The sequence below is a fragment of the Glandiceps talaboti genome, chromosome 6, assembly GCF_964340395.1.
Source record: "Glandiceps talaboti chromosome 6, keGlaTala1.1, whole genome shotgun sequence".
In the NCBI taxonomy this organism is placed as follows: Eukaryota; Metazoa; Hemichordata; class Enteropneusta; family Spengelidae; genus Glandiceps; species Glandiceps talaboti.
The window spans coordinates 10,297,909-10,325,836 of record NC_135554.1 but is presented as its reverse complement, the minus strand read 5'-3'; the positions used below and the strand labels follow the sequence as shown (position 1 = coordinate 10,325,836).

At 33.4% G+C, this 27,928-nt stretch overlaps 1 protein-coding gene across 1 annotated transcript in view; it reads left to right on the top strand.

Moving 5' to 3' along the window:
- LOC144436301 (receptor-type tyrosine-protein phosphatase kappa-like) overlaps positions 1 to 22,519 on the top strand; it is a 44,628-nt gene extending 22,109 nt beyond the window's left edge. Inside the window, exons 18-36 of the mRNA XM_078125053.1 lie at positions 152 to 194; positions 449 to 554; positions 1,542 to 1,675; positions 2,838 to 2,953; positions 3,982 to 4,069; positions 5,972 to 6,048; positions 6,854 to 6,890; positions 7,069 to 7,166; positions 7,773 to 7,889; positions 8,527 to 8,681; positions 9,398 to 9,533; positions 10,065 to 10,214; positions 10,522 to 10,621; positions 11,140 to 11,213; positions 12,005 to 12,139; positions 12,563 to 12,691; positions 13,087 to 13,244; positions 13,925 to 14,060; positions 14,764 to 22,519. Coding sequence (XP_077981179.1) covers positions 152 to 194; positions 449 to 554; positions 1,542 to 1,675; positions 2,838 to 2,953; positions 3,982 to 4,069; positions 5,972 to 6,048; positions 6,854 to 6,890; positions 7,069 to 7,166; positions 7,773 to 7,889; positions 8,527 to 8,681; positions 9,398 to 9,533; positions 10,065 to 10,214; positions 10,522 to 10,621; positions 11,140 to 11,213; positions 12,005 to 12,139; positions 12,563 to 12,691; positions 13,087 to 13,244; positions 13,925 to 14,060; positions 14,764 to 14,838 — 2,064 coding nt within the window. The 3' untranslated portion in view covers positions 14,839 to 22,519. The remainder of the gene's footprint in view (positions 1 to 151; positions 195 to 448; positions 555 to 1,541; positions 1,676 to 2,837; positions 2,954 to 3,981; positions 4,070 to 5,971; positions 6,049 to 6,853; positions 6,891 to 7,068; positions 7,167 to 7,772; positions 7,890 to 8,526; positions 8,682 to 9,397; positions 9,534 to 10,064; positions 10,215 to 10,521; positions 10,622 to 11,139; positions 11,214 to 12,004; positions 12,140 to 12,562; positions 12,692 to 13,086; positions 13,245 to 13,924; positions 14,061 to 14,763) is intronic.
- Positions 22,520 to 27,928: the final 5,409 nt, after the last annotated feature.

The following is a 27,928-nucleotide window of genomic DNA, read 5'->3' as shown; positions in this document are numbered from 1 at the left end:
TCACACTTGAAGATATTTTTTTGTAAATTATACATAAAAAGTTAAAACCATATATGAGTTGTGAGTTACTAATTCAATTGAGGAAAAGTAAATTCATATATTACTTCTAAATAAATGTAAAGTATCAATGGCCATTTTGTTTTTCTTTCAGGAAACATTTTTTGTAATGTCCAATGGCACTAAAATTATGCCAGGTAAGCTTATAATTGCTCCAAGACTTATGTATTTATGTAGAAAAAAAACTGTGAAAGGAATAAACAAGACATTATCACGTCACCATTATGTTGTTCTACCCAGCCAGTTTTGTATTTTAGTTTCAAAACATGAAAGAGCAATTCACCTTTCACAAGTTTCAGTATCCCAGTTTTACTATCCTGTTAACTTGGCTATTTGTGAGAACTTGTTTTTGTCAAGTTATGATGTTATATTATGTCAACTTTGCCTACAGTGTTCAGTGCTAGAAAGGGAGGTATTTCACCAATCGTTGTTGCGATAATCGTTGGTATTGTGTTGGTCTTACTTGCTGGTCTTATAGCAGCTATTTTCATTGTCAAGTAAGTTTGCTATCATACATCAATACACTCCAGTAAAGTATTCCTAAAACTTTAATTATTTATCTTTATACGATATACAGCATGTTTCAACTTCAAGTTACCATTCACCTATACTATTTCAAATAGATGCAATGATACACTGAGAAACCACTAAGAAACTGTATGTTCTACATGAAGATAGCAAGTTTGGAATTTCTTGGTACATTTTGTCTGTTATAAAATAAACGATTTAAGCACACTGCAACTAGACGCAGGCATGTGGGCACCAATGTTTTGATGTATGCAATTGATGTCTGCATGGTGGAACTTTAGTTCATTTAAATTAGACAAAATGTCACAAAAATGTTTCTGTTCTTTTGATGAAAACGTAATTTACTGCATGGCTATTAATTGTTCTTTTGTTCATTAGTACACTAGCGAAACATTTTCAATAAGTCTGACTTTAGAAAAGTGATATAGTGTATAGAGCTGTGCATGCTGTTTGAAGAGTAAAGATTGTTGACTTCAGCAGTATCTGATTGGTATAGTGTGTGCAATGTGCACTTGAAGTTCATAAAGCATTTATCTGTGTTACCATCCAAATGAGTGAAAGACATCTCAAAAGCTCTGTTGCAATTGATTTCAAAATACTACAATGATAATTGAACATGAAATACCGGAAGTTTTCGCTAATTTCACTAGAAAACAAAAAACGCAAAAATAATTAGTGATGAGTAAAATGCCTTCTTGTATATGTTCACAATGTACCAGTCTGGTAATTAGTGAAAATTAGTCTTTGAGAATTAGCTGAAGACTGTAAAAGTGCTAAATTTTCTAGGAGCGGAAATATCTAGGTTTACAGTAGTGAATAACATGCAGTCATGAAACCTGTAACTTCTGATGAGCCAATATAATTGTATTTTTGAAAAATTAGGTTTATCTAAATCGAACAATCAGTATCACTTGCATGAATGTATGTTTTAATTCAGTTCTTCTGTGACACTGCAGGTATCAAAGAGAATTAAAGAAAGGTGAGCCTATTGTGGAGAATGGACGAACACCAATTTATAGACCAAACAAAGATAGACGACAGAATCATATAAAAAATACAAGCAGGAGTATAGATGAACATGAATTAGAAGGTATTTATGGACATGACGTGTATGAGAATGCATATGTGTTGTTGTATATCTTACCTATAAGCCTTTTTGTGAAAGAATATTAAATTCAAAACATCAAGAATTATACTGGAAATGTACATGTATTACTTGTTACTTTTGCATTCCTTTGTTGTTATGTTTGTACATGTATATCCTGTTATTCATGAACAATGTGCAAGTATTCTTCACTTGCTCAAAAATGGCATTCATCATGATTCTGAATATATGCCGACAGTTTACAAGTGCCTTTGTACTAATGCACACTCTTCCAACAGCTGTTCATTACTGCTAGTAAATATTCATTACCTTCATTATTTATAAATGGGAAAATGGAGTAAATTGTAAAGAAATATTGGATGGACATAATAGTGATGTTTGTCGATTTGTTGAATGCTTTTGAACAATCCTGGAAAAATCATGGAACATCACTCTCCTTTGAAACATGTCTCATCCCTGAAGCACTTGAGCTTTGTCCTTCAATACTGTTTTGTTACATTTAATAGATGGTTGTTGCAAGCTCAAATTATAATACATATGCATGTAGGATCACATTTATCAAAAATGTAGACAGTTTTACATGTAATTTTACACTTTCCTATAATCATGTTGTTATGAAAACCACGCTGATACAGCCACAACAGGGAGTGTTCCCCAGAAGACTGTGCATACATTTATCATATACATTTAATGTATATCATTTGACAAGTTGAGATTTTGGTTCTACTTGCTCAGTAAGATTAAGAGCACTTTTATTGCTGAAAACAGCAGGGTTATAATGATTGAGGAAAGAAGTTTTGTTTACAATTCATTCAACTGTTTAGACTCCCCTTGATAACAACAAAGCTGTATTCGACAGTAAAAGTGTTATTATCTATCAAGTAAAACAACAACAGACTTTGATCATAAATACATATGTTACAAGTAGTCTTCTGATGAACACTGCATGTAGAAACGTATTAGCTTTCTTCTATGATCCACAATCTAATTATGCAAATGTGACATTGCAATTAAAATCTGTGTTAAATATAGTTCTGTTGGTATCAAGAGAATTGAATCATAGCATGGCTGATTAACAAGCAAATGCTATGCTTGAAGGAATTACATATTTTTGTTATAGAGAAATTATTTCCTGTTCAAATTCCAGTGTTGAAACCGAACATTGTTCAACTTGGTGTTGATGGAATCAAAATCAACAAATTAGCAGAGTACATCAAGAACAAGAGAGCGAACAGCTTTGAAGGTTTCGTAGAAGAGTTTGAGGTAAGTCGTGACTGGAGACAATCAACTCTGGCTTACAAAATGATGAAGTGTGTATTCTCATGGGCTTTGATTTGACAACAGAAATAGCAAATAGGATTATTTGATTGATTGAACAACAGATAATTAGTAAATCTAAATTACATGACTGTGTACATTTACAGACTTTTATGTAAAAAGACGAGTTACAATGTCAATGATTTACTCAGAAGTACCAATATCCTCTTTTAGTAGAAAGAAGGAAATAGCATTGCAAAAGGAGAGTGTGTCAGTATAAATGAAGCAAAGCAACATTTTTATGGAGTTTGCTCATATAGGCACTGATTCATACTGGCACTGATTCTTTTCTGAACTGCTTTGCTCCAAGTTCAGAATCTTGGAATGATGACAAAAAATAGAAATGAGCAAAATGTACAATTGGGAATATTGCGATGTTCTGATCACAAATGATGGAAGAGTGAAAAACATTTTAAACAGTGTTAATTCCCGAAAGTGTGCATGAAAGATGTCAGAGCAAACAATTATTGTTATCAGTTGTAATTGCATATGAAAGGCTAGCAAGACTTTTACATGTACAATTGTCATATATCTCAAGTGTGAAGATGCTTTTATAGAAGTGAGACACCAGAGCCGTGAAAATAGGTCAAGGGTTTAGCACCAGGCATAAGAAATGTACATGTAGCCTTTTCTGATGGCATGCTGTGTAGTGTTAAAAACAAGCTATAACTCAATGGCGAGTACCTTTGTTCACTGTGACCAGTCATCCCTCACAAAAGACTGACCCATCCTCATGTGAGGACACTATTATCAAAACAAACTTAGAATGAATACAAGGCGGTTAGTTGAACCAGAGACAACTATAAAACATATCAATTAACATTGTTACAGTAAGTGCTTCATTGTGCTATATAATCTCATGTGTATTGTAATTGATTGACACCTTGGACCTCAAAAACACATTAGCACTTTGTGGTCAGTCAAGTGGAAATTATTCAACCATTCCAATTCTAAAGATGACCTTTCTTTTACAGTCTCTTCAACAAGGACCAACGATGCCTCACAATGTATGCTTGAAGGCAGACAATCAGGCCAAGAATCGCTACATCAACATAGTTACATGTAAGTACAGACTATTGTTATGCAAACACACCCCCAATACAGTAGGATTACTCTAAGGTCATGTGATATGATTATTGTTCTAAAATGAGACAATAGAATAGTCTGGCAAAAAAAAGGAGAATTTTTAATCCTGTGTGAATAAAAGTTTATATAGTTTTAACATTCTATAAAAATGTATGTTGAAAGAGATGTTTTAAATTTGACATATCATTTGCTGTATAACTGATTTATTATTATAAAATGTGAATTATATTATATCATGCTACTGTGCGCCATTCTGATTGGATAATAACTGTGGTAAAATCCCATTTTACCACGGCTGGCAGTGGTAAAATGGGCCCCTAAACTAGCATATGAATAGTACATACAAGCTGAATGTGTTCGTTCTTCTACCAATAAGTTAACACTTCCCCAGAGTAAAGGTGTGTCAGGTATCCTGTACAATAGTTTGGGTTACAGTAGTCCAAATAATTCCACTGATGACCTTGCGATCGAAAGCAACGATCGATCAGTGGCTTCAACATCACTGATAAGGTACAAGTTCTCCCCATGCAACGAGCCGTCTCAGCGTCCTACTCTCGTTACGCGTTGAATCAAGCAACACCGATTTAACTTTTAACCATCAGTCAAGGTGCGTCAGGATTATTTCAAAACTGTACATTTTCAGGTTCGGTCAATGTTCAATTTGTTAACCATTAAATTAAAGAAGACTGTGTAACGTCGCGTCTCTGATTTACTGTCTCGCGCTTTCTCCGATTCAACGCCGAGACATCTATTTTTAGCAGTGTACAAGATTTATTGTTCTTATGTAAATATCCAAACAAAATTGTTACTTTCTTTGACCTCTTGCCCCGTTTTCTTTGTTGCTAGTTTTCAACGCGTTTTCGTTATGCATTATATGATGTAAATAAAGTAATTTATCAATGCAATGCAATGCATTGCAATGCAGTGTATGGTTTGTGTTCATGCAGTGTGTGTGGGGGCTACATGAACGTATCCACTCATTAAAATATGCTCGTTCCCGACGATGTATTACCGACGATCTTTTTCTGTACGTGCGAATTCGCCTTTTCGGGCATATAAATAACCACAGAATCACATCAATAGACACACATTTTGATATAATATAATAGCAATAACTCCCGCCGAAGGCGGGTATACACTCGAATTTGGTACAATTCGCTCCATATAGCACTCGCCATTCGGCTCGTGCTATATGTCGCGAATTGTACCAAAATCTCGTGTATACCCGCCTTCGGCGGGGGTTATTGCTTAAATAAATTGAAACAATTTGATTATAATTTCTCGTTGTCATGAAGGGGATGTATTTCTATGAATATACAGATTTTGGATAAAAGAATGGAAAACATTTACTTTATACCAGATATTCCCTACTACTGGAAATTCTCAAAAACTACTGATAGCTGCCACTTACCTAATTATTCCACTAATTAACCATTATAAATTTACTACCAAACCAAGAGAGACTATAGAATTTGAATTAGGCGACACAATGTTTTTTTACATCTCATAATATATATTTTTTATATACAAAAATAATACAGACACTGATAGCATACACACATAAAATGCTACATTTTATCTCACTGTGAACACAAATAAACGATTTTGATTTTGAATCTTAATTGTTCAATCTGACTGTTGATTTGTGTGCAGTGACAAAAACTGTACCAATATCATGCTTGCATGCTAGCCGTGTCTGCTTCTTTTTGTGATATTTAATAATATTTAACAAAAAAGCATGTGTGAGACTTAAAAACATTATGCCTATTATACAGTATGTACGTCTTTTATGTAGTATGAATTGAAACTTTACAGACATTCCGGTTTGGTTGTACCAAACTGATCTTGAACATCTTGTCATCTGTTTTGTAATTTCAGATGACCACTCTCGGGTTGTTTTAGATCCTTTGCCAGATGATGACACTTCTGATTACATTAATGCTAATTTCATTGATGTGAGTATAACTATAAACACTGAAATTGCACGCTACTGCTAGAGATGGAATATGATGTCTTTAATGGAATATTGAGTCATAAAGATTGTTGCATTTATTCCTTTAGTAAATTAAGGAAAGTCATTCCCATGTTGCCAGAAAAATGTGGCATCAGGTACATACATGTTTGCAACAAAATGTGTGTAACATTGTTAGATTCATAACACTAAAGACAAACTGACCATACTTTTTTTTTACCCCATTTGGACATTCTTTTGACTGTACTTATTATATTATGTATATCTGCATTTTCTCCAGTCTGTAATACATCAATGTAAATCACAATGAGTCATCATGAGTTTATGATGTGACATCATGACATTTACTTTGTGTTGAATATGGTACTTCAATTCCGCTTTCTATAGGTACAACAATTAGAAATAATCATAATAGTTGAATTGCAGCGGTCCTTAACTCTGATACAATCCTCTATTCAAGAATTTTTAAATTGCATAGAGATTTGTTGTATTTTTAAATGCTTGTATTTGTTCATGTATGTATTTGTCTTTTTTAAGTTCCATTTGTTTTACAATGCTGTTTTTGTGTGTATTCTTTTTCTATGGGATTTTTATGAGCATTTTTCGTTCTTTTCTCCAGAAATAAAGTTTAATAATAATGATAATTCACTTGTCGTGAGGCAGACTTCACTACTAAAAACACAATACATTTAACCATTTAGAGAATGTATTTCTGATGTATTATAAATGATGCTGTAACAGACTTCTTTTACTTGCATATTAAAGAAAACATGTTATTTTATTTTCAGGGTTACAAAAGAATGAATGCATTCATAGCAACACAAGGTAAGTAGTATAATGTAAAAGTATTACCTACACATTTATGTGAAATGTAATGATTAATATAATGTATACTAATTACTAAAAGCTAATATACATGTATATTACTTGAGAATATGTAAGAAATTCAGTTTCTCTTCAGTTAACATGAACTAATTTAACATGTGTTGACGTTCCTTGGTAGGTCCTAATGATGAAACAACTGATGATTTCTGGAGAATGGTATGGCAGGAGAATACAGAAACTGTTATTATGGCTACAAACACAATAGAAAGAGGAAAGGTGAGTAGGTTTTCATGCCATCTGTGAAATACTTCTTTCAAAGCACCATTCTGAAAATGTATGTATTGCACAGTTCCTGTTATTGACGTCAGGACAGTAAACCATTTGGCTTATTTGAAAGTACAGTAAATAAGGGAGGAACATTTATTTTCACCCATATTTTATATTTGTGGTGTCTCCAGCTTGTCGTATGTTCTTTTCTGATCTGGCCATAGAGGGCGCTATTCAAAAAAATGGACAGCTTCAATAATTATGTTAGTCATATCATGATGAACAGAATAATTAACAGATCCACTTAAATATATGGTACACATGTGATGGAGATATAATAGCAGAAGAAATTACATATAAAGTTGATTTCCAATTAAAAATTACCTTAAAATTCCCAATGAGTTTGGGCTTGAAAATTGAACTTCTACTCAGGTACTGAAGAAACATATCACATGTATTGATCCAGATATTGTTTGAACAATTGTATAACACGCTTTTGAAATGTCATTTTTTGGCATTCAAAGTTAAGTAATAGCACAAGACAGATAAGTACTTTTATTTATGTACTGAAAGTGTAACTCAATAATTTACAATGGTTTCTTCCTCTTTATTTAGATCAAGTGTTTCAAGTACTGGCCAGAAAAATCCAATGTATATGGAGATATAACTATAACATTTGAAGGAGTAGAAAGACTTGCAGATTTCATTATAAGGGTATTCAGAATGACAAAGGTAAGAATATACAGGAGAAATATACAGGAGTTTCACTCATGAGACAGGATGTTTTTTATACACACAGACAACTTCAAATCAAAAGAAACAATTATATAGGTGCCACACATAGTGGGGATGTAGAAGTAGACAGTTTAACATGTTGGAAAGTAAACAATTGAGGCCATTAAAATCGTCAAGTAGATGTGTAATTTTTTTCAGCAGAATCCTGCTTCTACTGTACAGTAAACATATAGCAATCCTTATCATTTTTCAACGTGACTGGTTAACAGAGCCAGCGGTGTGTGTTGTTGAACTACTGCCAATTACCAATTTGATATTCAATTTATCGATTGCTCAGTTTAATTTCACTTAAACCTCGCTAAAGACTTATTTTCACTAACTTCGCTACAAACAATATCACACAAATAAATAGTGACTAAAATGTCTTCTTGTACATAAACATAATGTACCAGTCAGGTAAATAGTAAAAATTAGTCTTAATTTTCTAGTACTGAAAATATCTTGGTTTACAGTATGTGATAATTGTATGATGAAATAATATTCTATGTGAAATCAGTTAATATTAGGTGTATCTGTGAGATGTTGATTTTTTTTTGATAGTGCATTGTGTATATTAATTGTATGTTTATTACAGGCTGGCTCTGATGAAATTCGTATTATCAAACAGTTCCATTTCATAGTATGGCCTGATATGGGAGTACCTATGTATGCCACCGCTGTTTTGGCTTTCTTGAAAAGAGTTAGAGCTAGCAATTCTCCAACTTCTGGTCCAATTGTAGTCCACTGCAGGTAGGTTTTTCATAACTTCATGATGGTATACAATGCATAATAAATGAATTGGCAATTGTAGAGTGCCCTCAAACTTGATACTCGTCAAATTCTTTTGTGTTTTTTTGTAGCCTTTCTTAGTCACCTGTTTTGCCAAAAGGTGCTGTCACAGAACTTCATTGGTTATTGATACTTATAAAGTTCAACTCTTCAACTTATATAAAATAAAATAAAATACATTTCAGTAAGACATAATGTATTTTCCTTCAAATAAATTCCCAACAGTTTAACCTTTGTAATTAGGTGCCTATGTTTTTTGACCATCATTTATTCATACTCATTTCAAAGACATACATATTTTTTAAGTAGATATTGATTGAACTAAAGATCTGGAACTTAATAGGGAACTTGCAATCCTAACTTAGCATGCTCAGACGCAAAGGACTATGGGATTATCTGTGGTTATCGCAATACCTAATCAGGAGTTACCAATGAAATAAATCTCCCACAATGGTCAGGTTGACTATGAATTGATCATTTGTGGTTAAAAACATTGTTTACAATACTATTTGATTAGTATTTAGTATCACATTTCCCATGATGCAATATTCAACATGGCGGGTTTGCAAGTTCCCTATTGTCAATATTATGTCTGTGTTAGTATTCCATGTAGGATGTAAAATAATCCTGTAGCACATTAAAACAATGTACCTATTTCATATGTTGTGTCTTTCCAGTGCTGGAGTAGGTCGTACAGGAACATTTATTGTCATTGACTCCATGCTAGACATGATGAAAGCCGAGCGTCAAGTAGACATCTATAACTTTGTGAAGAAAATAAGAACACAAAGAATCAACATGGTTCAGACACTGGTAAGATTCATTCATTCACCATAAATATGATCGTCACATTTTTCAGAAACTACTTTTTGTATAAATTCACACAATACAGGAAACAGTACAGTGATAAGCTTCAAGATATGAATTAGAAAGTTTTCACAACCACTCTTGGTCATTGATTCATTAGATATATACTGCATAAAAGACGTGGTTTATGAAAAGGTATATTTAATTTTCTGTAATAAGAGAGAAAGAATGAGTGGATGGGGGTGGTTAAAACCACACTAACTGGCCAAATTTACTAAATTATTTAGGCATAAGTTCTGTTTCCATTGTCTTTATGCTCTATAACACCAGCAACATGAATAATGTAAAAAATATATAATAAATTTGCAATCTTTACACATTCAAAAACAGTTTGTACCAAAATAATCATATGTGCGAGATTGGCTAATGCGATTAGAAAACTCTTGTCATGTTTGAAGTCATACTGCACTCAGACTAATCCATTCATAAAAGGCAGTGTCTGGTGTGATTTCTGACTTGTGTGTGAATTATTTGCAGGATCAGTATGTGTTCATATATGAAGCTGTATTAGAAGCTAGTTTGTGTGGTGATACTTCAGTGACTACATCCGATTACAGAATACGACTTTACAGGATGAAACAAATCAATCCAAGAACAAATCAAAACACAATATTTCAAGAATTCCAGGTAAGTATCGTTGCAGTTTGTAATCGGTTAAATTAATTATATATCACTGCTGTCTTTGCCTGTATTACAGTAATAACTAGGAGGGGGTTGTAGGAATATTTTCCATTAAAATGATCAGAATATGACATATTGTGTAAAATGAAAGATTCATAAAAGTTTATATCTGTATGTTTAGTACTTGTTTTATGTACACTCCTCTACTTCACAACCTTTTACTTCAGTTACAAGCAGTAGATTGTATCACTTTATGAGATGTCTGTGCCAGTGTCATAAGAAATCATATTATACTGGGTTTTTTTGCAAACAGAATTTGTCTGTAGTCTGTCCATTGCCAGAACCAGAAGATTGTGAAGATGGTCACATACCAGAGAACAGACTGAAAAATAGGTTTCCAAACATCATACCAGGTGATTATACATGTATTGTTAAGATGTAATCATATACATACTGTTGTCTACAACTATTTGCAGCTAGCATATAGACAGTTTTCATATATCGGTAAAAAGAATCTGTTATTGAGGTATATTGTAGTCCATGGATTTAGCAGCATATATAGCACTATTTCAAATACTTCATATTCAGATGAAAAGTGTTTAATGTAGGTATTGATCATGTGGATTATTGAAAAACTTCACTATTGATAACACTAAATTGTGGGTAGGGTCTGAACTGTTCAAAAATGTGTCACTGTGATATATGATTTTCCCCTAATACATGTATATGTGTTTTTTCCACAATATCACACTAAGACAGTTGTCTTGCAGATCTTTAGAAAAAGTTGATCCACAACAAAAGAATAATCCTATCTACTCCTCATTGCAACACTGATAACATACATGTAACATTTATGTGAGAACATAGAATTGAAACCCTGGGCTTTAATTTTGAATCCATACTGATATTATGTGATCATTTGTTGTAATAGTTGATCGATGTCGACCGTACCTGATGACATACGTAGAGAACGGATCTGACTACATCAATGCATCATTTGTAGATGTAAGTATACCCGCAGTCTTATTAGAATATTCTCATCGCCAATGTTATACAGTTTTAATTTAGTCTTGCTAGTGAAGCAGATTTTGTGCAAGAACTGATAAAACGAGAGTGACTATAGAGCTTAAATTAGGCGACACAATGTGTTTAAGTATCAACCAAGGCTTTTTTTGTTATGAATTACACATAATACAGACAACTGTTTATTTGTGTTCACAGTGAGAATAAAATGTTATAATTTTGCATGTATTTTGTTTGCATTATTCCTGACTAAAAACACTGTATGAGATGTTGAAAACATTGTGCTGCCGAATAAAAACTTTATAGCCTTTCTGGTTCGATAGTACCAGGGTTTTTGGTAAGGATGGGGAACCCATTAATATAGAAAGGGGGAAATCAGGTAAAAATGTCACAGTTTACAAAGCATTGCGTAGTCATTTTGATAGGGAAACCAGGTATTTAAAGTGACCGGTAAACTCAAGTAGATGTTATCTACTTACAACCATGAACAAAAACACTGCCTACTCATTGTCTTTGGACTTATTCTAAGATTGGAAACAAATAAAATCCATCACAAGCTAAATCTGTGGTTAAAATTCCATAACCATTAGGTGTAAAAATAAAATGCTTAATGTAATTTTAGTAAATGTTAAACATGACAAAATATATAATTTACATTTTTATTCTAGGATATTGATTTCTTGTTTGGTGAAAGTTTGTATTCCTATATTACTGTCAGCATTTACTTATCATTTAATATTGTTAGTTTAACATGTTTGATATTTTGGTTGCAGGCCTACAAACGAAAAGATGCCTTTCTTGCCACTCAAATGCCCTTACCATATACTGTCATAGACTTTTGGAGAATGCTTTATGACCACAAATCTTGCAGTGTTGTCATGTTGAATTCTATGGATCAATCAGATGAGGTAAGTGCATAATGTATCATAATAGTTGAATGGGTAGAGTTGTTAACTTGGAATCTGCATATTGCTGGTTTCTGCTTACCGTTGCCATTTGTTTCTGAATTGCTTATGAGGTCCTCGGCATGACTTGAACCTCAACTGAGCCCCAGTCAGTCCAGCTTTACATGTATATAATATGGGACGTGGTCAGACAAATGTTGCTACATGTAATATAATATGTGAGTGTCTTAACCCCATGTGCATTCAGAGGCTGCAATGGACTATGCTCCCCAGAGAGTAGTGGGTGTGCCAGATGCAATAATTGTACAACGTTATCATCATAACATTTATTATGGAAGGTGTTCTTTAAGTATGCATCATCATTATTATTATAACATGCAAGTTGATTGTCTGGGAATAATTTGTGTTTGCTGTATTTTATTTCAGACTCTAGGGCAGTATTGGCCAGATGAGGAAGGTATGGAGTATGGTCCATTTACAGTAGAAGTGGTATCCATTGGTGACTACGGTGCTATCAAATGTAGAGTGTTTAAACTCTATCGTACTGGAAGAAAGGTTTGTCATAGTATTGATTCTAGAACTGCGCACCTGAGGGAGATTTATGTACTGTCATCCACTGCTTTTGTTTGGCAACCTTCCAAGCACTGATCGGAACTCTTACTACAGTACTACTGTTTCACCACATTCTTGATTTCTTTAATGCTATGTACTGTTGTACAAACATGCAAATGAAAAGCGGTTACTCTAAATAAACCTCAACTCAAACCATTTCCAGAAATTCTGACTAGTATTGGCCCTGTTAACAAAGCAGCATCATGTATGCTATATACAATTGTATGTATAATGGTGTTCAAAGTATAACACTCACATAGTATAACTGCTCTTTATTTTGTATGTCTACTTGTACTGAAGTCGTGTGACTTATGTGGTTACTCCTTTCATTTTCTCAGGAGGAAGAAGGTGTACGCACAATTCAGCAATTCCACTTGACCTGTTGGCCATTAGGGCATGATGTACCACAATCCAAACCAGCTGTGGTAGACCTTATATCATTGGTTGAAAAATGGCAACAACAAACTGGTAATGGACCAATCACAGTGCATTGCTTGTAAGTTTATAAGCCCCTTGAAATACATTTCCATGTAATAGATTTTGTTGTGGAATATAACAGACATGCTGTGATAGATCCAAGCACTAGTTTGAGTCCTACATCTTCAACAAAGAGATGAGTTGAGTATAATTCAATTTTTACACATGAAATAGTGGAAGATAAAGTATAAATATCTTGATTTCACAGTTATCATTTGAAATTTTTCTTTGCGCTGACAATACATACAACCCACGAAAAAACACCAGACTGAGTGCGTTTATGAATGCTTGTGGTAAGCAGGAATGAGACAATTTCCATGTACAGACATACAATGTTATTAGTGTCAGTCAAAGCATATTATGTAAAAACCATACTGGAGCATGGATCCCATAACTGTGTTTAATGATAGAATGCTGCATGTTATATCACTGATTACAACTGTTACTGTTACATTATAACCTCCACAGATATAAACAACAAGCTGATACAAGTGTCACCTGAACCTAAATGTACATAAGAGGGCACCCCTGTTGTTTTTGTGTCTGTTGGTTTTACCTATTTTGTCTTTGCTTGAACTCTTAGCTCATTGATTCATTCAAGCAAATGACCAGTGTTTTTTTGCGGGTTGTGTATTACTATTATAATTATAGTAATCAAGAAAAATTATATTGAATATCTGAGTGAATGTTTGTTTTCAGGAATGGTCTTGGAAGGACGGGGACATTTTGTGCAATTTATGCAACAATTGAAAGAATGAAAGTTGAACAGATGGTGGATGTCTTCCAAGCTGTCAAGAAACTAAGACTAAACAGGCCCAACATGGTGCAAAGCTTGGTAAGTTACAACAATGGTGTCATAAGAAAGAGAATATATGGGGCAAAATTGAAATCAAATTTCAGTATTTCCCACAAGATAGACAATTTCAGAAAACTGGTAGTAAAATGTGTTGTATTGTTATGCTCCTTTGGAGCCTTTCATATTTCAGAACTCAACTTTCTCTCCACCTCTGCCTTACTCCCTAATATTTCAGTGGTATTTCTATATTTTAATTAATTCCAAATTTTAATTGTATAGGGGCCAGTTCCAATTTTTTTTGTAAAGAAAATTAATGAAATAGTACTAGAAACTCATTGGTAGTTTTGTATTTTTAAAAGGCTCTTGGCAATCTGAACATCCATTCCAGTCTTGGAGAAATTGAGATAACGTCTAGAAACTCCTGAATAATAATATATAAGAAACTGTAATCAATATGATAATGGAAAATTTGATTGTGGGATGAAATCTTTTCAGTTGCAATATATAAAATAGTATTTTGGGGAACCATGATGCAATGCTCCTAGAAAATATTAGTTGACTGTTATACTTTTACGAAAGTTACTTGCAAATTTGAAAATGCATGAAAACATATCAAGAATTGATACATATTATAGTTCCATCTGAACAAGAGTTCTCAGTGTAATGGTAAAATTTATCTTAATTTACTAGACTAGTGACATGAATGACTGATTATTTTTTCTTTGTGTAATTTCTTTTGCAGGAGCAATATTCATTCTGTTATGATACTGCAATGGAATTCCTGGATTCCTTTGAAACCTATGCAAATTTCAAGTGATGGACCAACGACCAACTGCAAGCAAATAAACAAACAAACAAACAAGTAATCAGAAAGAAAAGCATGAAAATAATCGTGTGTCTTGTAACCAATACTGCTGCTACTGTTGCTGCCAAGATACAGTATGTCTTTTGTGCAAATTGATAGATATTTGTAAATGTTTCTAATGTCTCATATTGTGTATAGTGTTGTATACTCCATTGATAATGGACCTACCAGTGAAATATTAGTGAAAGTTACTAGGAAGGAAAGAGTTAAAGGCTTTTATAAAGACTGAAAAAATCACCATTTTAACCTTTTACAATAACCAATGTACTCAATAATGAATAATTCAGTCTAAGGATGTTACTACAGCTGAGTCAACAAAATAAAGAATGACAATGTTTACATAGATATTATTAGATTACTAGTAGAATGGTTGACAACTTGATACAACAGTTACAGACATCGTTGAAGTTACACATAAACTTGGGAGATAGTGTCAGTACTAAAAACCAGAGTGCACACACTTGGTTGCCTTGTGTGGAAATACTAGTCCCATGTATTTTTTAATGATGTGGCTGCTACAATAGTAAGTAATTCTATTTTGAACATGTGATGTGTGTTCTGTCATCATTATAATTTGAAGGTCTTTACATGGACTCGGTCACACACAAACTTGATGAGCATATACATGTAAAGAAAACAAGACTTAGTGAAAGAAATGCAGACAACACCTTGAATAAAGGTGGTCTATTCAGGCAAATCCATTAAATGCTCATCAGTATCTAACTGAGATAAGTCATAAAAATCTTCAATTACTTCACTGTACACTTCCACAAGCCAAGTAACCTTGCAAGTGAAGTAAACTTGGAGACTAACTTTGAAACCAATACTAGTAATCAATATCAATGGAAACATTGTCATTCGAGGCTCGATCAAATCATCTGTAAGTCATTCAATTTACACCCCAGTTAATGCTGTTTACAGCCTGGCAGGACCAAAAACTTTACAATATATTTTGATACAAGCAACATTTTGACAATCAGTAAAGTGTTTTAACCAGAAAGTTAACACTTTATAAACAAAACCAATTTTAAACGATGAACATAATTTTTTCATAGAGGGTAATATATCAATTTACATTTTCTATCTCGGCAAGTTACTTGTACCAGTCTGTTGTCATAATAATACCATAGTGTTTTTACTATGGGCTAGGAAACCTGGTAAAACACACACAGTATCCCATACATTTTACCATTATTGGTGGGGAATTGAGTTACAATGACAGGGGAATTTGGGTAGATTTTAACTTAAACTTACTGCCCTTAACAAAAAACTAAATAACAATGTTATTAGTTGCTTTGGGTACTGTTACAACACATTTTGATAACTGTAAATTATCTTAGAATATCATCTTTGCTATGTACAGAATTTATTGGATGTCAGTATTAATATTGCAATCTTCCATTTTATCATGTTGTCCTATGTTTACATGTTAAATAATGCTTGGAAAGTTTATACAAAGGGGTGTGCTATTGATGTAAATGATTCCATATAATTGAGAAATTAAACAAGGTGGTTAATAAATCATGAGTAAAATCTAGTCAATGATTTGAAGCTGTAAGTAACTATGATTTAATCTCATCATTTGAATGACCATAATGACGTATTTATACCATTGTTATCAGATATACATACTTATTTATACCATTTTTGTTATCAATATTAAGTGTAATCAGATATGGTGGCCCTACATGTCATCAAATAGGCTTTGTTGATAATATGGAAATTAATTTTTTGTCACTCATCACTCTACATCAGATTTTTAAAACAATATACATAATCAACATACAATTGTAAACTTGCACTGACCATAATAATAATAATAATAATATGCAGTGTATGTGACTGATGACTGTGGGTTACCTTCTATACTAAATTTAAGATTCATTTTACGTGTACATGCAGCTAATAAAAATTGACAGTGCCTGAAGCGTTAAGCATTTATCTTTGATTAACTTAATAACTACTGTGAATGTTGAGTACATTTTAGCTGCTGACTTGTACTAGCTCCTTTAGCAGAAACAACATTGTGTCATAAGTAATCGGGAACAAATTTGAGTCACCTCCACTCTTAAATTAATTGCACTGGTTCATGCACATGCTGGTGGTATTTTTACTGCAGTGTAGTACCAAAAATAGTATTGCATAGCTGCATGCAAATAATATACAACTTATATGCAAATGAAGATATGAATGTTGTACAGAAATTTGCTGTTTCATATAAACTTATGTAATAATAACAGCGCCCTGTGATGCGTGAATGCCAGTGTGGGTACTCAAGAGTATTTGCACTTGCCGTACAGTGTTTTCTGCTGCACTAGCTACTCTCATGAAAGTACAGATGCACTCGTGCAAATACCTCGCATACACTACACTTACACTCGCGCTTCAGGAGGTTCTGTCATATTACAGACAATTGGAATACAACCTAGAGACAAAGCCAAATGTAGTGACTCAGATGAGCGCTTTGTTTTACAATAAGTACCCATGTTGTTGCCAAGCACATGTTAATTAGATCTACATTGTATGTCTGTCTTACAATTTTATGTTTACATTGATATCTGATAACGTTGTGTCGGTGCAATAACTGACCTATGAATTATGTCAGTTACGACCTTATTGCACTGATGTTACAATAACTAAGTTGTGAACAAAGTGGACATAATTGTCTTTCTTCTAAAAAATAAAATGTTGGAACGCCAAAACACAAACCTTCACAATGTGCATTTACAATAGAGAGTAGGCTGATATAACAAGGTTGATTAAAATATCTATGCAAGTGTTTGAACAGATGTAGGTAGAGTGCTAGTTTATGTCTTTGCCAGCAGCTTTTTTGTAATATTTTACTAATATGGGACTGTGTCACAACTTAACTTGTACTGCAGGCAATAAGTGAATTAACCAGATGTATTTAAGTGAAATTTTAATACGCCTCAGGGTCAATTAACCAAAACAGTTCAGAATTTGAAACTATCATTAAATCTTAGTAATATTTGAATATCTAAATAGTTCACTGTCTGAATTGTTATGTTTGAAAGAAAAGGTGCTGATAAAAATGATTGAAAGTTTGTTAATTGAAAGCTCATTGATGATAATTATATTTCTATGTTTTAGTGTTTATATTAGTTTTATATTTTACAGTAGATGGTAGACTTTTAACACAGATTACAAGTATATTGTTTAATATTTAATATAGTTTGACAAACATACTGTTTTAGAATGAGGAAATTTAGTATTTTGTTGTAACTTAGACTCAAAGAGTCAACTGCCTGTGCAGTTCTTGCATTTTAAGATGAACTAACTTCACTTTCAACATATTTTAATAACTTACATTATTCTAACAGATGGGAGGGGTTTGGGATCAGTTGATTCATACATTGGGTGCATATTATTGAATTACATGTAATAATATCCAAGAAATTAAACCTGATTTGTAGCAATAGCTATATCATGTAAACCTTAAGTCCTAGATCCGCAATGTTTACTAAAAGGGACTAACAGGGTGTGACCTTTATGTTTTTCCAACAACATAACAAAAATTATGTCTAGCGAATACAACTAATATATTCAACAAAACTCTTCTTTTTTTTTCAGTAATGTCATCTCATAACTTTTTCAATACCCCATGAGAAATTGAGGAAGTTTAATTGTTTGCTTTTTTCCAAGGATTTTCATTTATGCACAGTGAAAACTAACACTGACAAAAGTAAAATAGTGTTCTAGAAAGATTTCTTAATTCCCTAGATTTGCTTATTTAATATATCATTAGCTTATCACAAATGCTTCTGGAATGCCCCTCCAAGAAATGGATTGTATATTCATAAACTTTAGATTCTGGAGACTCGGTTCATTATTTTACATCATATAAACTTTGCGCAATTGCCAAGATACACTACGGTAAATTGTACCATTGTTGTTCTCATACTAAGCCACAAGTTCCTCATGGATATTAGCAGATATACATATTAATTAAGGGATGATTACTGAATGTTCCTGATTTCTAATTGTTTATTACATACCTAAAGATAGTCATGAACATTCAGTATGCATCTATTACCTTCATGTATGTATGTCTGTTAAGTCCCATGAAGCAACAGTGAACAAGGTTTTGAACAATAGAGGCGAAATAGAGTTTCAACTGGTATTATTTATTAATCACGCAAAATTTACAGTATGTAAAATCATGAAAGAAATCTCTGGAGTCCAAAGTTTGTGAAAGTACATCTATTTCCTGGATTGATTTTAAATGTATGAGCCCTCAATGTTGAACAACATACTTTTAAATAAGGAAGCTTTTATGATGTTGTGTAATTTTTATAATTCTTTAAATATACAGATACCATGTAACCAGCTTGTCTTCCATCATAACATCACTGTGTATTAATCAAGGTAAATAAATTATTAAAGATAACAAAAACATTCCTGGAAGATTTTTAAACATAGTAATCCTACAAAGAACATTAATCTTCAACCTGTATCAGTATTTAATAATAAAGCGGAAATAATCTAGCAATGCCATAAAGGATTATTTTATTGCAAGCTAACTTTCAAACAAACAAACAAACACTAAATGTACAAAAACCGCTTGACTTTCTGACTGACACCTGAATATCACTATTTATAGTGTTATTAGTAGTGGCCAGTGTGGCTTAAATATGTATGCTACAATTTCACAAATATGTGAATATTAATTAGATATAGTATGATGTATGTATGTAATAATGGCTGAAATTACTACATACTTTGTGTTGGAAGTGAGAATGCAACGTAAGCAAATGTACTGCCATCACCAACTTCATTGTCGATAACTGTATGGCAATTAACAATGTGACATACCTCTATCCAGGTTCTTGTCTGTGATGATAACTACATATTCATTCACAGACTATGTTATTTTTTAAAACGTATTTCAGTTTGTTTAATTTAGCTATTCTTATAATTTAGTAATAGCCAAGTATTCAGTGAGAGTTATGCTATTTTCACATCTAAAGGTGTTTCACTTATCTAATGACAGTTATTTTCTAGCACTATACCAATTTTGTTATTCTTTTTTTGACTTGATGTGCTCTGTTATTATTATGATGCAACTTACTGTATAGTCTGAATACAACTCATTAGTTTTTGTAATTAGCTGTCAAAAAACATTTAATATCAATTCATACTGTTTTAGTACAAAAGAGTTCTTGTGAAAGTATTATGTTCAGTTATATGGTTTATGAAATGTTTTTTTTTGTTATTATCCAGACATTTTTTCTATTGTCATTAAAAATATTTTTGTTCTTTATTATCATTTTGTGTAAATACTATAATTGTTATCTTAGATTCTTAAACTATTATGTACTTAGCATATATGTTGTTTTTTTATATTATTCTACTAGAATTTCTCAAGGTTTTGACCAGTTTTGTGTAACTTGTACAGGTGAAAAAAATACAGTTATGAGGATGAGGTTTTACGATATTTTATCAAAGCAGTACAATTGAATCTATTTAACCTGGCTTGACAGAAATCTTACTACCAAACCAGAGTGACCATACAGTTTCAATTAGGTCACAATATTTCTTATGTTGCACATAAGGTTGTTCGTTTCGAATTACATGACACTGATAGTGTGCACGCAAATGAAATGATACATTTTATTTCTTTGTGTACACAAATCGATGTGACTGTCAAATGAAATAATGATGATTCAAATGCATAACAGAGATAAAATGTAATATTTCATATTTGTGTGTGTGTAATTCATAGCAAAAATAAGATTAAAACCCTAGTCTTTGTTGTTTGGTAGTACTAACTTTGTTAGAGTTTATACAACATATCTCTATAACATTACTACATTTTCTTTGTATGTGACACTGTTATCTAAATTCAAATGACCAGTGTGATAGGAATACACAACTGTGATTTTCAAGACAACCTCAATTGATAAGACCACGGTGTATAAACAATTACACTCTTTGCATTTGGAAAGCCCACTTCAAACAATCAACACCAATTGTGGTTTCTGATAACAGGAGGTCATAAAATACAATGAGGTCGCCAATATCTAGACTGAGTGAAGTTGACCTACCCAGAAATACTATTTTTATAGACAATCTTGCATTACAATGGACTGAACCTTAGACTGAGTTCAACACAAGACATCTTTTTTACAACCTCCTGTTGTCAGATACCACACTTGGAGTTGAATGTTTGAATTGGACTTTCCAAAGAGTGTAATTGTTTATATACAGGGGTCTTATCAATTTAGTTTATCTTGAAAATCACAGTTGTGTCTTTCCATTTCATGCTGGTCATTTGAATGTCATTGCAACAGATTATTTGGCAATGATCTGCTATACTTATAGCTCATGCATAGAAAATGCTGCAGTATTAGTCATATTTTTATCAAGCCAGACTATCTTTTGATTCAAAATAGTTTCAATAGTTATGTGTACTGTCAATTTAAGTGAATTGGCAAACATCTGATTGTATAAGAAAAGTAACCCGACCTGATTTCATTCAAAGTAATTGAGCCAAAACTTGTTATTGTCTTTTATTCAATGAGTTAGCAAGGGTTTAGGAAAGCAGACTTTCAGCTCACTAAGTTAGACACAAACTTATACTATTGTTCACTATCGTAGAATACACAAGTGGATAACAGGGGGGCCTTGGTCATGTGGATATATTCACCCTGTAATCAAGGTATTGTTAACATTTGAAGTCCCCGAAATGTAACTGTAAGATCATGGAAGTTTATAAAAAATAAACACTGGAGAGAGTTGTGAGAAACACAGCCCTACTGTGAGCTAAATTAAATGAATATCGTAATATTGGCATGTTGTAACAATAGTTATAGTTTGAATCTATCTATCTTAGTTAGCTGAAAATGGCTCTCTGCAGTCCTAAATTGTTCTCACTGATGATGTCATAAGTTTGCATTAAAATGAGTGTCAATAATGCTTAGTCATCAAATACATCAATTGACTACAAACACAGATACTAATTATCTGCTCCTCAAAATGATGTACCTGTTTATGTCAAGCCTATTATAATTTTTTTGTTTATTGTCAAATGTTAATTGATTATTGTAAACTTTATTATACAATGTGAACAATATTACCCGTCATCTGAAAGCCATAGAATGGCCTTTCTTTATTATGTATATATATATTTTCTATATAAATCATTTATTCTTTGTTTTTACATCATTATTCATAAATTCCAATACATCATTTACTATATCTGTTATATAATATTTACTGTCACTCACCTATACTAATTCAGATAACGCCTGTGTACAGTATGATATAGTTTATGACTTTATCTGGCTTTTCTTGTGTCCTTCACGATTTGGATATCTTTGTATTTCCTTGCTTTTTACTAAAACTGAATTATTTGTCTCTGCTGTACTTAAAACAAAGAACGTTTAAAGTATTGTTTTCCTGTTTGAATTCCAAAGCTATTGTGTCAATGTCTTGCATGTCCATGCAAGTCTTTCCATTATAGGCATGCATGTAGAAAGAAGTGAATATTGTCAACACTGTGCCAACACATTGTCATTGCAAGGACTGTTGATACTTGTTTGGAAAGGTGTTGTGCATTACAGTGGTGTGGGTTTTTTGACAAATTAAGACAGACAGACAGACGGACACAAAGTAAAGCCAGCTATATTGTAGCTTGTTGATAAATACACTCATAGTCCGGTAAATTGATGTTTATTTCGACCTGTAACATTTCTCGGTTAATACCAACCATGAACGAATGGTTCGTTCTAGTGGCAGACCCATACAGTGGAATACTTGTGTCGACTCTTAGTGTACATTATTGTTGATTCCAAGTCTTTGTAGTATTGCAATAACAATGTTATGATACCCACACATCAATAGCTACTAGTACCCATTTCTATAGCTACTAAATACCACAATGATAGCTGTAATCTTTGTCTGTCTTAGCTTGTTGACACATTTTTTTCCCACTGTTATTATCTAGCTGTGGAATGTAACGAATCAACCTTTCTTTGTTCGCTTGTGTTTCGTAGCAATAAAGTAAATGGCAGAGTACATAGAACAAAAGTACACTTTCGTCCAGAGTTGTTTTTCCTCATGCATTCTTCAAAAAGTAAACAGATAAGGTCATCTTTGAACTTTCCTGAAAGATCCTTAACGCCAATGGTTTTCTCCTAGCTATGAGAAGTGTGAACATTTGACTGTGAAGTAAAGTTTGTGGCTAGCTACTCATTGTACATTGCAGTCTGTTCACATTTTGGCATTTTTCCAGATTGATATACTGTTTTTATTTTGGTAAAAATTAATCTTTAATTCAATGATTAATTTAATATCTGCAAATGCCACCGCACTGTCTCACTAAATTTTGTTAGCAGTGTCATTTAAATTGTAAATGTGAAGTGTGTCAACGTTGTCAACGCCAGAGTTGATATACCATTTGGTCATAAATAACCGACCCTTATACTAACATACATGTATATCCGAGTCAACACACTGTGTATTGCCCTGTCTTATTGGGTTCTACTATTTGGAATAATAAACCAAGGGGGTTAGCACCAAGTTATATTTCATACTTTTACCGTGTCTCTTGTGCTGGTGACTTGATGTTCATTGTAAAGTGCAATCATTGTCCCAAAATATACCCTCGCATTCAAATCATGCACAGTCGTTGGTTGTCATGGCCAATGTGGTATTTAATTAATGCATTCATAAAATAGTCTAATATAGTTGCTGATTTATTGTCCGCCAAGCTGAAAAATGTTCACCTTCATGTACTCTTTCTCAAATGACATGTATTTACTGATTCCCATATATTTAGTAATTTATGAGTGTTATCATTTGTAATTGGTTCGTGTGTTCCAAATGATTTTATCCATTGAAACTATACGATTTAATTTGCTGAAGACGACCCCGGTAAACTATATGGCAGTAAATGATAGTGGTTATGGAATGACACACAATAACATAGTATTCTGCAATGAAGTATGCTAGTATATTTGAAATTTATTTTGAACATGAAGTATATATTCAACAACAACAGACGTCGATAATGAGATAGACGATGATGGACGAATATGATTAACGCAAACTAAACATGGAAACTGTGTTAAAGCGAGTTTCAAGTTTGCACTGAACGTTGTTACTTCCATCGCGATATAGTTAAGCGGTATATGATTAATAGTAAATCAGCTTGTTATAAAGCCACCACCACCCCAACAACAACAACAACAACAACAACAACGTGTAAGTATACCTCACCAATAGTTGTATTCAACCACACTTCCTCTTGAGGGATTGTGATTTATCTATATAGTTTTTTACATGTGTAGAAATATAAATAATCGGATATATGGATATAGAGTGCTTTTGTAGTCTGTATGATGAATGGTAACCAGACAAAAAAAAACAACCAGCATAGAATGATATCAGTGAAACCTGGTCTGTTCGTAGTTTCTAATCTATGGCGAAAGCATTTCCTACCAAAGTGGATAGTCGAATAAAGTAGTTTAACAAAGAATACGTCGTTAACTTTGCAAGGGCGAAAAGATAAATTTAAATTCGAACGACTTTTGTGTATGCCAGGGTTGTAGACTCGTAATAAAATCACCTACGTTTCGAATTACTAGTAGGTGAATGTAAGACAACCAGGAAACCGTATTGGGCTTCAGGGAAGCATTAGACAAAAACGTGTAAAAAAAACCTCCCTAACACAGTGTCTTAAATCATTAATCTAATGTACCAGGATTCTACTAGTTATCAGCAATCAACATAAAAAAAAAACATCCGACATTTTTTCAACAATACCAGATCACGTTACCCCTTTTTTACACGAGAAGCATTGCAAGAATATATTTCCCCCTTTGTTATCAACAGTGTATATGACAAACGGTATAGTAATGGACCAGTGCCAACGAATGACTTTAGTTTTCTATAGGGCAAAGAGTATTGTGTTCTGTGCACATATTGTATTCCACATAATTTAAATGTAAAAGTCGAAGTTGACGTAACAATTTAATTTATGTCCGACAATTTAGGATTTGTCTAAGAACGGATTGAGACAGATGATAGACCCCCCTAATATTATTTAAAAACATACCAGCGGGGGTAAATAGACGCCTGTCATCTATATCATCAGACAAGCAGTCATTCGATCAAGCCGCACCTCAGTACCAGAAAGCAATACACGAAAGCGGGTATAAATACAAACTTGAATATTTATTATAAGCCCCCCGCAACTATAGGTAGGAAGAATAGGCCACGGAATAATATTTTATGGTACCCTTCAGCAAGAGTGTCTCCACTAATATTGGTAAAAAATTCCTCGCCCTGGTAGACAAGTGCTTTCCACAAGGGAACAACCTCAGGAAAATCATCAATCGTAACACAATTAAAATTAGTTACAGTTGGTAACTAATACTAAACGTCTCATCGACAACCACAATAAAACACAACTGTCTACCCAGAACGGCTGTAAAAACGAGAATACTAAATTATGTAACTGTCGCGTGAAGGACACATGTCCCCTCAGTGAACGGGAAATGTTTACAAAACAGTGTGGTATACCAGACAACAGTTCAGCGCAAAGACACCAATATCCGTGAAACGTATGTCGGACTTACTGAAAACGAGTTCAAGACACGGTACAGGAACCACACAGCTTCATTCCGCAACAATTTGTCAAGAAACTCAACAGAACTAAGTAAGTGTATGGGTTCTTAAGGATAAAGAATTTGATTACGACATAACGTGGAAAATTATCGCGCGCGCGCGACCGTACAACAGCTCCAGTCAGAGATGTAATCTCTGCATAACTGAAAAGTACATTATAATTTGTCAACCTCATCGCTGCACTCTAAACAAACGGAATGAACTTGTGTCGTCGTGTAGGCATAGACATAAATCATTATTGTAGAACAATTAACTATGCAAATACGCTATGTTACTAGGTAGATATTCCCTGTTAGGAACATTAGAATAATAGAATTTAACGGTAAGGAAACGCAGATACTATATTCCATTCTACCCCCCTGATGAGTGAGGAATACACACCTCACGAAACAGTTCTGTAGGGTCAATAGCATGTAATTTTGTTCATATTTTCAAAACCTGTATATAACTCGCTCTACTAACTGTATTGAGCACTTTTATGTGGTTATATCAACACCCAGTCAATAATATATATATATATATATATATTTATAAATACCTCAGGGTGAGATATACGTACATGGTTATGCATGAGTTATGTCAGAAGTACCCCCAACACAGTCAACTGTCCTTGAGTGACCTTCTTGATCATAATGGAGGAATTTTGGTTGACAACGGACTGTTGTGTTTTGGCCAAAACTGTTTCCGAATGAGCTCACTTCGCGAGATCGATGTTTCTTGGGAGTAGCACTGAGTCTGTTATGTGTTACTTGTCATCGATATCAGTTACTTTCTACCGATTATGAATATGTTAATGAGATATCCTCTCCAATAAACATTGCAGGTTGAGAACTTGTCATACGTACGCTATAATATCTTTCTTCTCTGGGATAAGTTATCATAATATGTACTATATAGCTAAATTATTTTTTCTTGCAAATATTGTTAATGGCGACGTTGCCATATAGAGTTTGAAATGGGCATCATTTAGCAAATAAATAAACTTCTAGATACAAGTTTGATACCTCTATTCCAGGAAGAAGAGGGAGATTCAAGCATCGATCGTTTAAACGCCAAAAACACAATTTCCTTCGATAACCACACTAAACCATGCCTTGAAAGCCGTCCAGGAAACCGATGCTTTCAAGGCTAAACTTCCTTGAAACATTCCTACTAGGTTACTAATCCCCCCCCCCCCCCCGCTGTGATATCCGTAAGGAGTTTAGCTGGTATTACATACTGAATGATTCAAATAGCCAATGAAGAAGATAACTGCAACAGCAAAATGTTCTATTTTGGAGATATGAATGGGTTATGATTTTACGATATGTACTCCACACGGTGACCTATGTTTCAAGTGACTATTTTGCAGCTGACTTTTCCCTTTCGCCGCGGCCGGCCGGCACCCATAAAAAATAGCTATTCGCTCCTACATATGGTATAAAAGTTGAGTTTCGTTCAACGAGTACAGAGATACAATTACAGAATGTCCATTATCTCCTGAAATTACGTTATGGTATTCTCATAGCCTGGTGTGATTAAATGAGATCGTATAGATGAAATGTATATGCAACATGTAACATAATAAATTCCTGGAGATAGCTTCTCATCGGTATGCGTATAGTCATGTAAATGTATGTATTCTATTCGAAACCCAATTTGGTGTTGTCGTTCATCAAACATTTCCATATAAAATGTGACTAAATTCATAGACTTTACGACGTTTTGTGTATCTAATTTGATGTATTTCTCAAAAATTGGTCAAGTGGCCGCTTAAAACTATTCAGAAATTCCAGGGAGTTATGTTGTATTTATAAATATTTGACACTGATATTTGATTCTGTCTATACATAATGTCATCGTTGATTTATACATATGAAAGGAGAGCAGGATGGTAGTTATATAAGCTTATATACAGAAGCAGCAGCAGCAGCAGCAACAACAACAACAACAACAGCAACAACAACAACAACAACAACAACAACAACAACAACAACAACAACAACAACGATATCATCATCATCATCATCATTTGTATTGCAATCAGTGCATACTTGACATGATGGTAAACACCCTGTGTGTCATAGCCTTTTATGTATTTGTTGGTCATTTGAATCTCAATGAAAGTGGAAACAAACAGAATAAGGAAATACTGCGCCTGGACATGTTGACTAATTTCTTTGTCTAGAGGCTTATTACAGAGCATGTCATTGTTTCCGCATAATCACTTTACAGAGCTACACGCAGTCATTGTTAGAAAGAATTCATCTTCCAAATTTGTAGAATTTACATTTAAATGCCCTATTAAACTAAATATGACGTCGACCGTCATACTGATTAGCTTTTTGAAAAACCTTTTTGATCACGTGTCTAACAATCGATATGGTCCAATGATAAATCACACTAAGTCTTG